Source organism: Centroberyx gerrardi, chromosome 1 (genome assembly GCF_048128805.1).
Source record: "Centroberyx gerrardi isolate f3 chromosome 1, fCenGer3.hap1.cur.20231027, whole genome shotgun sequence".
In the NCBI taxonomy this organism is placed as follows: domain Eukaryota; kingdom Metazoa; phylum Chordata; class Actinopteri; order Beryciformes; family Berycidae; genus Centroberyx; species Centroberyx gerrardi.
Genome location: NC_135997.1, coordinates 30,073,835 through 30,090,050, shown reverse-complemented (window position 1 = coordinate 30,090,050; position 16,216 = coordinate 30,073,835). Strand labels below are relative to the sequence as shown.

Here is a 16,216-nt window from a genome sequence, read left to right as displayed (position 1 = left end):
GCCGACGTTTTTTTTGGCAGAGCGGAGCCCTTTCAAAAGTTGAGAGATGTTCATCTTTTCAGAAAAGCGGCGGGTGACGTGACTACTTTTTTCTCAGCCGGCCAATCGCGATGAAGCAGAGGCTCACGGTTTCCCATAGCAACAGCAAATATGGAGGAAGTCAAAGTGCCGGTGGAGAAATTGGTTGTTGCAATAAGTGAATTTTTGTTACCGCTACACCGATCATATAGGCAGTTTGGGATTATATTGGACATGTATTGGAAATATCTGGTAAGCCTTTGTTTGTTGCACAACACTGTATTGTCTGCTAGAAGAGCTAACCAGCTGGTTAGTGAGCTAGCCAGCTACTTAGCTAACGCCAGATGACATTATCGTGATCCGCTTTTTATTTCTCCTCACAAAAAGCGCTCCAGGCAGCGCTTTTTCCATGCAAAAAACGCTATGTGAATGCAGCCTTACATGGCCATAAGGTAGGCGGAGCCTACATGGAAAGCCAGCCTATATTGCCATATATGTTTATGAAGCAGACTGAGCCTACAGGGAAGGCTGGCTTTATAAGGCCAGCCTTGGGCCCTATAAGGCCCATATTGCCTCACATGGTCATAAAGCAGGCGGAACCTACAGGGAAAGCCAGCCTATATTGCATTACATGGTCATAACACAGGCATTGTGACATCATCAATGCTGTCATAAGACCTTCCCTTGCTGCTGCTGTAAATAGGACTGGTAGTGTCAACTAGAGGTTATTCAACCACTGAGTGAGCGGTTGAGTGGTTGAGTGAGTGAGTGAGTGAGTGAGTTAGTGAGTGAGTGACTGAGTGACTGAGTGAGTGGATTGAACGAGTGCTTCGGACAAATGACTGAGTGCTTCAGGTGACTGAATGAGTCCTTCGGGTCACCGAACGAGTGCTTCGGCTGACTGTCATAAAGCAGGCGGAGCCTATAGGGAAAGCCAGCCTATATTGCCTTGTATGGTTATAAAGCAGACAGAGCTACAGGGAAAGCTCTTCCTGCTTTAAGACCACATAAGGCAATATGGGCTGGCTTTCCCTGGCTAAGAAAAGAAAAGGCAATCAGGCATGGTACATACAGTACATACACTGTATATCAACAGACTACATACACTTTTCTATTCTAATATTATATATTGCCCCAAAAATGAAAACTCATTAAATCACACATTTTTCCACTTTCATTTTGATATAGTAAGTTTTATTTGCTATAATAAAAATCAAGGTAAAAACAAATTCATTCACTCATTTGTGGCAATGTATTATAAACTTGCACACCTCATAATTAAACGCTAAGCTAATTTGCCTTAAGATATTGTTAAGCATGGTGATGCAGCATCATGCTATGGGGCTTGACAGAGGCTCTGGTCACGATTCAGGGGAAATTCAGGGGAAAAAATAATTCCACATTGAGATTTGGGGGGAAAAGTGCAGGCTCTGCAAAAAGCTCAAGTTAAAGAAGAATTTCATCTTTCAACATGCCAACGATCTGAGGCACACAGCCACATTAACCAAGGAATGACAATGAAAACAGATCAGTATCCTGGAATGGCACCGTCAGAGCAGAGACCTCAATCCCATAGAAAATGGGATGTCCCCATTGTGTCCCCTTTCCTTTTTTGCCATCCAAGAGTGAAACGCTGTTGTTAGTTCTAATATCAAAACATACAGCCACACGCTGACAGGACGCTTGACTGCAAGCTGCTGATCCAGTGCTGCTAGCTGTTAGCAAAATACAGCGGAAACTGGAAGCAAACAAGTCACCAAAACGGCGACTGGCTTATATGAGGAAATTAAGCATTTAACATTTTGTCCAGTCCCGCCGGTAACTAGCTTCGCTACGTCACCAGCAGACTGCGCAGCTGGCTCTGCATTGATTGGCTCTACTCTGCCAATCCAGGGACACGTTCAACGTTTGCACCGTTTTGCTCCAGTCCAAACATGCAAAAGGTGAACGCACTACCCCCCACTACCCAACACTACACACAGTGTGGTTAATGACGGACCACTTTGTTACCACGGGCCGGGTTGTTGGTACCGCGGGTTGCGCAATAAATGTAACGTTATGATAGTGTGGGGGAAATTATTCCGAAAAATACCGCCGCACACTCTTAGCTCTGATGCGGCTACTCTTATTCAATAAATTAATTGCTTCAGAGCTTAGAGTGTTTACAAAAGTCAGAAAGTGACAAAATTTGTTTGAATACGAGTAGCCTACATATATGCGTCGGAGCTAAGAGTGAGTGGTGGTATTTTTTGGAATAATTTCCCCAACACTATCATAACGTAACCCGTGATAGTAACAAAGTGGTCCGTCATTAACCACACTGTCACCGACCAGTATAAACTTAGCTATTATTAACACTGTCTTCAAAATAAAAGTGACTCACCTGCACTCACGCTCCACGGACCACTGAACAACTGGTCTGGACCACAAGAACCACACCACTGGACCACAAAGACCACACCACTGGACCACAAGGACCACCAGACCACACCACGTACCACTGAACAACTGGTCCGGACCACATGGACCACTCCACGGACCACTGGTTCAGCTCATATTTAGAAACAGTTAAATAAAATAGCTAATAACATATCCTATGCATAGATAGATAGATAGATAGATAGATAGATAGATAGATAGATAGATCTATTACTATAACCACACAAACTGCAAAATACAGTGCAACAATAACAATATAGGCAATATATTTCTCGATAAAATAGACAAAAGATTATGATTTCTTACATGGCCAAAGGAGAGAGAAGGGAGAAGGTGGATTAGGACCACAAAGACCAGTCCACGGACCACTCACTAACTGGTCCGGACCACAACCGACCACTAGCTTCAGCATCCCTAGTGGTAGTAACCAGTGATCCGTGTTAGCGACCATGGTCCGTGGACAGACCACTGCATTGGCTACAACCCCCTCTCGTTAAGTCAGTGCTGCTAGTCTGGACCTCAGAAGACTGGGCCGGTTTATTACCGGGCCCGGCCGCAGACATGCTAAAAACATCATTACTACCCCCCGTTGTGCTGTTGCCAGATAAAGTTCGTTTTTGGCCTTTGGCTGCATCTACTTAAAGCGACTTCAATGTCTTGTCTCTGAGCTTTTCAGCCCCAGCTTTACATTTTTTACTTTTTGTTTGTGTATCCATGCCTGAAAACTAGGTCGATGACGACGAAGATATTTGAAAGAAAGTGTTGATGCTTGATCATACACTACTCAGGAGGTGAAGCGAGGGGCGGGGCCTGATGGATTGGAGTAGACCAAAGCAGTTCGCCGGGCAGGAGAGAGAGAGGCTGACAGATGTGAAGGATTTTTAGGTAGAAATACATTTGAGGAATGTATTTACGGTCTGTGGATGTAACCCATGATGTAACCCCCCTGGGGTTGCATTGGCCTGAATGTTGAGCGGCCCACCGGGAAAACTCCTGGTGCTACAGATGGCCAGTCCGCTATTACTGAACAGTAGGCCTAGTGAATGTAGGCTACTGTTTGGATTTAACAACTTCAATCAAAGAGAAGAGAAGCAGTTTTATTTGATAAATTTGACAATTATTTTGGCCAAATTTCACATAGCCCATGCAACTGGCAATTTGTATTTGTAACTCCAGCAAACATAGTCTCATTATTTTTGTCAGTGAATGTGAACAGTACACAGAACACAGCTATAAAAACTGTAAATATTTGCAGTCTAGTGTTTGTATAACATATGCCGGAAACTTTGCTGTTGCCTGTCTACCATAGACATGTAAATAGGCCTAGGCCTATTTATGATCTCTGCCACCTGGTTTCCTTTTGCTTGTGTCATTTTATCTTTTCTGTGATTTTGTGTTTTCCTGTATACTTGATGTAGGCTATAGGCCTACTTGTTGCATTGCTGTACAAAAAAAAAAAAAAAAAACAGGAGGTGTGCCCTGGCTGAACCTGGTGGGTAAATCTCAAGTATTCTGCTCGTCCGTATGCGCGCTTCCGTGTTACTTCCTCGTTCTTCAGCGGGAGGCAAAATCTTTTCGCCGGACGGACCATCCGAAACAGTCACATTTCTTTATTTAACACTTGGTTTGACCGGCTGAGCTATAGGCTACATGTTCACATCAAATAGTTAATTTCGTCTTTCTTTGCCTATAGCTCCTAGCCGGCTGAAAGTTTGGAGCTATGGCTGACGGTCGGGAAGCGGAGGAAGCAGGAGGACATGAAGACCAGGGCGCCGTGGGTGGGGAAGGTAGGCCATGTCAAGCTGCTGTCTGGTCATATATGTCACACGAATGAGCGATATCAAACTGTCTTCTAGACCAGACAAAGCCTCATTGACTCACTGAAACCTCAAGCCCCGATACGATCCCTTCTCTTGTATGGAGGGTAGAAGTACGCCAGTGTCCATTTAAAAACGTCTACATTTTCTATTGTTTTTCTTATTGGCAAATGTACATACCAGTTGGGACATGACATAAGACCTACCACGGATTGGTAGGGCCTTCTAGTAAATTCGGCATACAGACAATCCATAAAGTAGCCATCAATATCAACAGAATCTCAACTTTTAGAATGTGTTCACATTGCTCGCTACTGCCCACTACTATGGTTTGGTGGAAGTAATGACAGGCGAACCAATTTTAAAAGTTGATATATTAGTTAAACATTTGGTGGTTGGCATTGGATGAATGCCGAATTGAAGAGTGAATCCTAAAGACACAGTGGTCTTAAGTTTTGTTCTACCGGTTATGTATGTTTGCCGATAAGCAAGGCAACGTTAAACTGCCAGATTTTATTAATGGAGTTTGGCGTAACTCTTTCCATACAAGAGAGAACGGAGTGTCGGGGCTATGAAACCTGCCAATGTCCAGACAAGTTTCGAGAAGACTTCAAGTATCATTTGATTTAGAATTAGTACATATCTTTTCGAAGACAAAAAATAGCGTGAAAACGATACAAATGTAAGTCAATGTGTTGTGCTATGGGATCTAAAGCGATGATGTAAACTTTATTAGGGGTTAAAGGACAGGGTGACAGCCCATTGTCAAAGTGGCCCCTGACATCATAGGAAAGCTGACGTCACAGTAAGGCTGACAATGTGAAAGAGAAACTTTGAAAGCGAAAAAAGAGAGAAACGTTGAAAGCTCCAATGAGATAGTAAATACTAAAATAAATAATGTTAAACAGTAATTTATATGAAATGTTACTAAAGTAAGTAAAAATGAGTGGACTGCCCTCTCTCATTAAAAAAGAGAAACACTTAAAGTGGAAATCCCACAATGTCCCTGGTTGAGAACAAGGTAAAGTAGGCAAGCCTAGTTTACTTACTTACTTACTGCCCTTTATGCCTACTGGCATGTAGGGCAGCAACAAAGGATCTCCACTCCTGTCTGTTTTGGGTGAACTTTTGGATGGTACCCCAGGTCTGCTTCAGGGCTTTCAGATGTCTCTCCACTGTTCGACGCCAGGTTTCTTTGGGTCTTCCTCTCTTACGCCTTCCTTCTGGTGTCCAGTGTAGGGCAGTTCTTGTGATGTCCTCCTGTTTTCTTCGCATGATGTGACCAATCCATCTCCACCGCCTTCTCATGATGATGGTGTCAATGCTCTCTTGATTGGTCCGAGCAAGTAGTTGTTGATTGGAGATGGTGTTAGGCCAGAAGATAATGCAGGAGTTTTCTGAGGCTCCTTGTGTGGAATGTTGACAGCTTGGAGAGGTCGCTCTCTGTCATTCTCCAGCATTCTGAGCCGTATAGCAGGGTAGAAAGAACACAGCTCTGGTACAGTTTTAGCTTGGTGTTGATGCTGTACCGGGGGGACTTCCACACATTGTTCAGCTTTCCGAAGGTGTTTCTGGCCTTGCTGAGTCGGCTTTTGATGTCACTGCCTGTTCCTCCATATCTAACAGTGCTTCCAAGATATATAAACTCTTCTGTTGTGGTTAGGTTTGTTCCATCTACTTGTATCGGTGGGGGACTTTGTGCGTTCAAGGTCATTACCTCAGTTTTCTTCTAGCTAATTTTCAGTCCTATTTGTTGTGCAAAGGTGTTGAGACGGGATGTTTTTTCTTGCATATGGTGATGGGTATGGGAGACCAGTGCCAAGTCGTCTGTCAATCAGTCAGTCAGTTAGGGACAAATACTATTATTGGCTGGCCCCGCTCGGCGGTCTGGCAAAAAAATCTATATGGAGGGAAAGTGTCAATTTACACCATCTGCTGACTGTGTTCCAGATTTTTAATAATTAGTAACAGTTGCAACTAATCAGCTATGAATGTACACTAAGGCACATCAGCTATGCATGTTATGAAACAACATGATTTTCTTGCAAAGCCATAACAGCGTTCAGATACTTGTACAAAAGAACTACAGCTACAGCCTTGTTCCTGCACTGTATGCACCACATATCTAAAACAAGGGAGAGCAATCAAAATGGTGCAGTGGATTGCTCCCATACGTCTCATGTAGATGGCTGTAAATATTACACATTTCTGAAGGACAAATGGGAAAGACAGCTAATGGATATTGGCAACTTGTAATTTGTAAATGCTCCGCTGCTGGAGCTCGCTGGAGTGGCAGTAACATCGATGTGACAGGATATGTAGTCATTTTAGAAACATCTCAATGAAAACTATAGTATTGCTCTTTGATGCCATCAGATCGTTTGAAACACTGACACTGAGATAATGATCAATTTCACAGCAAATAGAGGTGTAATCACACCTCATGTTGTGTAATATGAATTGTGAAAACCATCCAATTCATTTTGACAGCCAGTTTTGAACGCAAACAGCAGGGGGCAAAATGACACCTTCCGCTCCCTATAGGACCTTCGTTTTTGAGATACCCCTACCTGGGGTAGAACAAAGCATAACCATGATTTCCTTAAATCTGTGTTATTTTAAGAAATGGATGGATGTATAAAAATGTTTTACTGCAAAAGCCTACAGGAGCCATTTTTTTAGCTTCACATGGCCAAGATAATGCATTTCAAAGTGTTCCTCATGGTGGAATAGTAGACTTTTGACTTCCTCTGTGAAACATTTGCCGTTGAATCCTGCCATTGCTATAAATATTGGAGGTAACTCAGAGAACTAGGAAGTATGTGATAATACTATTGACTAATGAGTAACTAAGTCATGTAGGCCTAAATAGGGATTTGGTGGAGGGTAAAACCACCCAAACTCAGTATTCTCCACCTTTAATTTTGTGTAATGGTTTACCCACCTTATTAAGATGAGTTTAGAAAAAGTTTACAAAAATAGTGTGTTGTAAAAACGACAGCTGAATCTTGTTCTGAAAATATAGCAATTCTATTTATTATACTGGTGTTGACTGCCTTGTGATCACTGACAACAGATCATATTTTATTTTGTTATTTTTTTTTCATTTTACCACTAGGCTATATTGTGTACAAAAATGGGCAGTATTGCTATAGTTCATTTTTCAAGGACTGCAAAGAGATTTTCAGAACCATATATCAGGTATTATATAGTATACCTATTTTATTATCTGTTGCTTGAAATCACAAATGAAAGATAGTCAGGGTAAGCATAATGCTGCTTGATCTTTTCCTTGTGGAAATGCACACACTTTTTGAGTTACTGGACAGGAAAGACAAAAATATTTTAGCCATCTGTATCCCACATTTTCAAATTAATGGAATATCGTCTCATTTGCAGTGAGGGTAATTTGAGTGCTTTTGTGAAGAAAACTCGAAAACAATGTATGGATTTCCTCAAAAAGCATTTTAATTCTCTAATTTGCTGTACTTAATATATTACTTTTTTAAAGTAACTGAGGATTTGTGGGTAATAATCAATACTATCAAATTTCCAGATGTCATTGATGACCCCATCATGGAGCGAGGAGCTGTGGTTCTCAGAGGGTAAGTCAATCAAGACCACTATTTAAAATATTTTCACTGTTTTTCTGGGTGAAGACATTCTGGGTTCAAGTAATCCACAAAATAGGCATCTGTTGCTATATGGGAGGTCCTGTTTTATCTTTTTGTTCTCTGAATTTGAATTTGAGTACTTTATGGGGCAACTGTATAGTTAATGACATGATGATAAAGTGAACCTAATTTCCTGATCTTTGTCTGGTGGTTACACTGTAAGAAAGGCTGATCTCTGTTTCTACTGGATTTATAATCTGATTGTAATGTATCACAATTTGCTTCAAGTAAACTGCTACACACTGTTTTCTGTACTATAGGTATGTGATTGGACGTATAAATACAGAGGACCCTGGTCGACGCGTCTCTTCTGTGGACTTGGGGGGAAGGCCACATGAACAACAGGATCCACAGATAAAAGAAGTGGTGGAGCAGTTGCTCAAGATCGCTGACGAGATGAACAGGAATGCTGAGCTCCAACGGTAAACTGTGGCTCATGCAGGAAAACAACGGGTGCATTTTCCTTAGGATGCAATCACGCCTACAGTTTATTTTTGGTCTGGGCCATAGTGGAAAAGTTTACTTTGTTGCATTCTTTTATTTGATTTGTTAAGGTTTGCACTGCCCAATTACCAGCTAACCAGAGCTTGTAAACAAAAATTACATGCGCTCACAAGTACGGTAGCATGTTTTTTGGACAGAGCTTTGGCAGCCTGTCATCCTGTGAGGTTAGAGAATTTGGGGCTAGTCAGAACAAATCTGATTCCAGTCCCTGTAACTTTAACTAAGCCAAAATTGAATTTCTCTGGTGTTCATACCAGAGAAAGTCAATTGACCTCTGGAGGCCATTGAAGCCCCACCCCATCAAGCCCCAACCCAATACACCCCACCCCGTGCTGTCTTCTGTGCAAACTCAGAACCTGCACAGCATTACTAGTACATTTTGATGTCAACAATAAACATGGCTGCGAATAGTATTTACTATTACTATTGGGATCATCATTTATTTCCCCTGTATTAGAAGTAGGCTACTATTGCTCGGTCAAAGAGAGAGGGAGAATATTCTGTTAACTGGTTTATTCATATCAACAGGGAGACTCAATTGCAGGGTATGAACAGTTCATGAAAACGAATTAACCTGAAGAAGACCTTAACCAGAGTGTGGGCAATAGCCTGCTCTGGCTGGTTTCTCTGGCATGGAATTACAGCCAGTGAAGGCTAGGAATTGAAACTTAGACTTTTGCCCACTGGCCTCAACAGCAAGCAAAACCTTCCAGTTATCTACATGGAGGATTTTCAGTTTGAAACTTGAGTGGTTTCAAAGAAGACTAATAAAATATCCTACTGAAGTAGAAGTACTGCTGACATTTTACTTAAGCAGAAGTAAAATTATTGGTGAAAAAAAATCGACTTAAGTGAAAGTAAGATGTAGCTCTTTTGAAATGTACTCTGAGTGAAAGTTACTGACAAAAGAGAGCGTTGTTGCATATGATCTATCCCATGAAATATAAAATGAATGAGAAGACAGACTATAAACTAGGTTGAAAAATTAAGTGCATAAACAAATATAACATGAATCAATACCATGCATTCAACACTACGATTACTACTGGCCAGTTTCTGATGTGCCACTTATGGAGAGCCTACAAAATTTGTACTCTGTAATAGATGCAGTTTGAAATGTAGCAAAGGCCAAGAATTGAGTCAGAACATACTGGAGTAAAACAGAAATTACCAACTTCAAAAAATACTCCCAAGTACAAATACACAAACAAAGCTACTCAATTGGAGTAATGAGTAATTGTAATTCATTACTTACACCCTTGCCAAATAATTGGTAAAATAATTGAATTCAAACAGAAGTAGTTGGTCTCAAAATTTTCGAGGGTGAAAGAAATTGGGGAAAGAATTCATGGTCTGAGTTGCTCATGGATAAAAACATCTTCAGCCATATGATTATTTTTAGAACGATTATCTAGTGATGATTATTATTCTATTGACGTGTGTCCATCTCTTCCTGTCAGACTCATCAGCCAGGTTCAGGGCAACTGTGCTCAGGACGTCTTCATGACAGTGGCCAGGAGCATCTTTGCCGATGGCATCAACTGGGGTCGAGTGGTGGCCCTCTTCCATCTGGCCTACAGACTCATCTACAGGGTAACCAGCTGGACGTACCATAAACTGATATTACAGTCTCATATGAGGAACAGAGATCAGTGCCTGTCATGTAGGGTTCAATCAATCATTGTAGCTTTTTGAAGGCCAATATTTTTTTAAATGAAGCTGCCAATAGCTGATATTTTGTGCCGATACTCAATCTCTTTAAATTTGATCATTTTCATTCCGATGCCAAAAAAAAAAAATTCTGAAATAGCATTTAGACCATGGGACACTAAAACTCTCCACTTAAACCCAGGAGGATAATAATAAAACATTAATGCATACTTGTGAGAAATCCAAATAAGGCAAATAGGGTGAATCTGTTGTGTCTCAATTAGTAGGGATGGGACGCTCTTTTCTATTGCAGCCCCACTACATGATTTAGGCTGATAAGATGGGAGGTATTTTTACATAAAAATCTTGCCTAGTGCAGCTTCATTTTTTTACTTAAGTGTTTGACTTCAGTAAGGGAAAGCCGGAAAAGTAGTTCTGACTGGTGTTTTTTGGTTCGGTTTCTAAGGCACTGACCACCAACCATATAGAGAACATCAGGATCATCATCAGCTGGGTTCTCCAGTTCATCAGAGAGCAACTGTACTCCTGGATCTTACAGCAGGGAGGCTGGGTGAGTGATGAACTGTCCACACAAATCTGTCCATAATGTATTGTATGTCTCAGTGCTATTACTTTACCCCAACACTCCAGTCTAGACTTGTTGTCTCAGATGAATTGGAAATCAGAGTATTGGTTTAGGGCTTTATGGTCTCATGGGTAGACCAATCAGTAGAATCCAAAGCTCTCAACATTCTCTCATGATGTACTTCCTCTCTCTTATTTGATCTTGCTCTCATGTTCTTTCTAGGAGGGGGTGATCCATGGTATTTCTCAGTGGAGGACGGCAGCCATAGTAGCATCAGTAGTATTGGTGGCTGCTATTGTTTTCTACAGGAAGACGCGCTGAGGCCATCAGACCTCAAAACCAGAGCTGGAGATCTATCTCTTGGATAAACTTGGCCTGGACCTTTAATAAAACATGATTTCTTGATTTTAATACCCCCACTCCTCAGCCTCCTGCTGATAAACCACTGGAGGTCAAGTATTTAGAGGAGGAACCTCCTGTGTTCTCAGGTGTCCAAGGACAAAAAAGGCAATTACAGCCAGTTCTCCTGTGTGCAACTATTGACCACCGTCTGTGGAGTTATAAGAATAGAGGACTTTCAGGTGACCTAACACACCCTCTGGTGGCCATAATTGAGGTCCTGAGCAGAGGCTGTGAACAGCTGGTAGCATTTCTAAATGTGTGACTAAACTTGTCTCAACAGAATTCAATAGACATGGTTAATTTCTGTGGTTTTTGACTGGGAACTGACCATTTCGACACTGATATCGATTTTGTGTTTAATGTCAGCTTGTTAGCTAGCTAACTAGGTCAGCTAACCATCACTTTCCTGTAAACACATGTGAATTGCACACTAGCTGAAGTGTCTAGTAGAATCTCACGTCAGTAGTGATATCAGGCTAGTAGTTGGATGTTAACAATATCGGCTGATTTGCTAAATTAGCCAGCTGGCTAGTTAGCTAGCTAACAAAGCCAAACAAACAGGCTAACTGAGCTGACTCTTCTCAGGCTACAACTCAGTGTTTTGGAGTAGAGACTAGAGCTAAAGACAAGAGTTTACTGTGTCACAGTAACCTACATTTGGAAACAAATCTACCTTATCACACTATTCACTCTGACTACTGAATGGACCTACACCCACTCCACAACAGTCTTTTTCTAACCTAGTTGTTATATAGATATTTATTTGATATTCAGCCAATTCTCCAATGGACCTCCATGTTGGCACCAGACGTGGTTGATAGGAGATTTATGATACAGCTACAAAGTCTCTTTAGCACTGGTACAGAAAACTGCTGCATATGTAGATATAAAATGTGTAATAATCTGTATTCTGCAGCAGGAATTAGTTGATTCAGTATGAAACAACTGCACACTTGAGGGGAAAGAGAAGACATTTGGAATACAGGGAAAGCCTTTTCTAGGTCTCTGGGAAAGTGGGTTTAGGGATAAAGAGAATTCTAAACAATAGTCTTTTTTGCTCATTCCAGGATGGGTCAGATGTTTAGGTCTAATGATTTGATGTGGGGACCGCTGGTAGCTTATGTGCTGTTCTGTAGTGCCTTATGTGCTTTTGTCAAGTATTTTTTCCTACCAAATTGATCTTGTATTTTTGAGAAGGAAATTGCGCTATTTATCTGCTGCACCATGGTGTTTTTTAATGTGATCTGAAGATTACTTTATTGTTGTAAATTTATCTGATTGGACTCTATTGCTGTGAATAATTAAAAAAAGAAAGAAAAAACACTAATCTTTTCATTCTTTTAAACTTGTAGCTACTGTAGGAATGACTCTGAGATCTGATCAAATGCTTTACAGTTGTTCGGAAAATGTGTCATCAATCAGTAATACTCTTAAGTACTTAATAAAAATCTCACAATCACAATAGTGATTGAACCTATATCCAGTTCATGTATGCTTTTGCATTTGCTCTTCTGTCTGGTAGCTCTTTCCTGGAAAAATCTTCCAGCGCACAGGAAGTGATGCATTTTATGTTTTTAGTTTGTTTTGGAATAAATAGAAGAAGAACTGGGTAGTTAGCATGAGCAGTGATAGCCACCATGGCTGAACAGAAGAAAAGAGAAACTCAAACTGCATCAACAGAAAATCCAAGGAAAAAGACGTCACAGTACTGGACACACTGTTTGACAGGTGAAGAAACACTACAGCAATGAGCGCTTGGCAACAAAGATGGCGACAAAATAAAGAAAAAACAACAGAGGAGCTAGAGTATTACCACTTTAATCAGACTTAGGCTACAGGCATGTATCTAGTGAGCCGTGGATGCTTGAATGTATTAACACCACCTAAACCATAGCACCATAGGACCACATGGAAAAACTTATTACCAGATTCCAGATACCTTTTAGATTGTGGCTATTACAGAGGTGGCATTGAGACTACTTTGGCCATGGTTAAATTGGCCATGGTTAAATAAACTTCATGCACTACCAGTGTCAATAGGTGGGTAAGCACCTCCGTCATCAGGCACACACTAACATGTAATTACAATGTTTGAGCATGGACAGGCCAACTATGTCATGCAGCCATAAGAACAATTGAACACAGTGCTGTATTGGAATTTACTATGTATGCTTGCTGTGCACTTTTACATGATGTGCCGTTATTACTGGGGGTAAAATGCATAATTTCAATTGGTGATTGGATCGGTGATCAGTCGATCACACTGGTCCCAGAAATCCTGAGTGATCGGTGCATCTTTGGTTGAGATGGCCAAGTTGTACGTGCCTCGAAACGTTACTGCTGCAAATAAACACCAAGGGGGCATCATTCCAGTGTGCGGGTATTTTCTTTCTACTTTTTTATAGATTTTCAAGGTCTAATACCAAGCACCTGGCGTACTTTTTGGATATGCATACACTACCTTTCTGCTGCAAGTCATATGTTTAAACACAACCAGCTGTTCACAGTTAAGAGCTGTGGACCTCCAATATGGCCACTAGAGGGTGTTATATCACCTGAAAACTCTATACTCCCATTGATTTAGTGGGTCTATGATACTCCATGCTTCTTCTGGACCACATTTTGTAACATACAGTCCGGTGAATTTAGGGGCGAAGTTTTGGGTACCTGACTAGGGACCCACTCTACACCCATACCCTTTAATCATGAACTTAGTAAACCTACAAAAATGAAAACCTCTACTTTCTTCTACTGAAGCCAGGTTTAGTGCTTTTAACAAACATAAGTATCACAAAGTGCTTCACAGTAAATAAAGGACACAAATGAAGGGTTTAATTCCAAAACACTATATGTACTCTAAATCGCTTTGTAAACTGTTTTTGAAAAGCTGCTATACAAATAAAGTGTTTTTTTATTTTATTTTATTTTATCTTATTTTATTATTAGCAGTTCACAAGAGAAGTAAGTGAACAACAAACTGCAGGGAAGTAAACAAAGACAAAGGAATGCTGGTAAGGTGCTAGTTAAGCTAGGTTGTAGGTTGTGCTGAATTTGGTCTGTCTTTTCTTCCAAATACATGGAATGAGTCATGCCTGTAAGCACAGAGTACGGATCGGCTTAACAAAATGAGTAGAAGAAAGATTAGTGATAAATTGAGTGCAAGATAAAGCCTTGTAATTCTGAAGTAGTCAAAATAACTTAATTAAGTTAATGAAGTAACATAACATAATTTGCATTTACAGGAAGCCAGAGGGGACAGGTAATATGTTTCGGTTTTCTGGTTCACATAAATACTCAGGCTGCTCAGTTTTGAAAAAGTTGGATATTTTTTAAGTCAGTGATTCTTAATCCTGCTCCTCGGGGTCCAGAGGACTGCTGGCTTTATATCCTACCAGCTAGTTAATTGCAGTTAATTTCCTTCACCTGGTGTCCCAGGTGTAAATCAGTCCCTGATTAGATGGCTAAATGAAAACCAGCAGGACTCTGACTCTGTTGCTGGAAAAGAACTAAAAAAAAAGTTTAAAAAGAAAAGTGGAGGAGACGGAGAGTAATGCATTGCAGAAATCACAGCTGGAAGAAACAGATTCAGTTTTCTTGGTCAGTAAAAAGTAAATTGTGAGCTTGGCATTAAGGTTTTTGCTGACCTTAATATCAAAATTGGGTTGTCCACATATTCTTAGTCTTTGAATGTTAGGCCTACTTTATGCATGTGTGGTGTTTTTTTTTTTTTTTTTTAACTGAGCATTTTAGGGTTAAATATTTAAAAATACAGTAACTTCTATCTCAGAAATTGGTACTGTAAGGTTTTATTTCCCAGCCAATCACAAACTTCAGTGTTTCAGTAAGGACCGATCAAAATCTACCTTTCAGCCACAGTATCACTCCACTTTTTCGTGATAACAGTGAAGGGTAAGCGAGGATTTCAGGCTTAATGAAGACTAACTGCTGGTTCACCAACTGAACAGTTATCTTTCTGATGCACTAGCTATCTAAGACTACACAGCCTGACATGAGATGGCCTAGAGTACTCATTATTGCTTCCTAAAAGGTTGTGTCTCTTTATCTAACTCCTGCCCAGTCATTACCATCTTAGTTTGTGTACCAAAACTGTTGTGACACACTGAGTTAGCCAATTGGATGTTGAATAAATATTCTTATCAGAACAGTGAGTTGTTCCAAAGATGGGTTTAACCCAGATGTGTAGGCTAGCTTACGTATTGAATTAATATTTTTAAGGACAGGTTGAGAGCAGGAGAAGCACAGAACAACACAGAGAAAGAGTGAGACAGATGGACAGAGAACAGCAGAGAGGAGTGAGACAGCACTTGCCAGCAGTAAAAAAGGAAGAAAAATTTAAGAAACAGACAATGAGAGTCAGGGATTGAAGGAGCAAAAAGGCCATGAAGATGTTGTCCAATCATCCTCATGAAATTCTAGTAGTACTACAAACATATGTGCAGTAATTGAGATTATCTTACTTTTGGGGCAACTAACAGCAGCCATACACACAATGACATGTTGACCAGTATATCACTGAATTGATATAGATTGTTTTTAGATTTTTATATTCAAAAAGTTTTGTTTTGTGTTGTGTTGTGTTGTGTGATGAAATGTTTTTAAAGTGATATCTATTAATGAAATGACATTTCTTGGAATTTTTGGGGAAACTGACATTACTGTGATTGCCAGTGCTCAGGATGTAACTTAAAGGTTTTAAAGAGTGTAGTATATAAATACATTAATTAAAATATACCAAAATTGATCTAATTTGATGCAATGTAGACCTAATGCACTTCGAAACGGACTTGATAATTAAATTTGACCATTGAAATCATGTTCATTCAGTTTCCCATTGAAGCTGGGGCTTCCTCATTGTAAAAAATCACATAAAACCCAATAGAACCTGTTTGGATCCTCTCAAAAATCCAATTTCTAATTGTTATAATTTTGGTATTTTGGGGGTGCAGTATACCATGGGGCTGCAGGCCTTATGAGGACAGATGTCACTACATGACAGTTTTGCTTTGTTGCTCAATATCTCAGAACTGCTCTTTACCAAAATAGAACCTTATAATTTCAAGCTCAGGTTCTTTTTTGTGACGAGCATTAAATAGACGCAATAACAC

The 16,216-nt window shown here is 40.3% G+C and overlaps 1 protein-coding gene across 1 annotated transcript; it reads left to right on the top strand.

The window, feature by feature from the left end:
* Positions 1–3,990: 3,990 nt before the first annotated feature.
* Positions 3,991–12,567, top strand: LOC139921848 (apoptosis regulator BAX). The gene is made up of 6 exons (XM_071912221.2): positions 3,991–4,244; positions 7,831–7,879; positions 8,209–8,370; positions 9,913–10,045; positions 10,569–10,673; positions 10,911–12,567. Exons 1-6 carry the CDS (start codon positions 4,178–4,180, stop codon positions 11,007–11,009), a joined length of 615 nt encoding a protein of 204 aa, XP_071768322.1. The 5' UTR covers positions 3,991–4,177; the 3' UTR covers positions 11,010–12,567.
* The last annotated feature ends 3,649 nt before the right edge of the window (positions 12,568–16,216 follow it).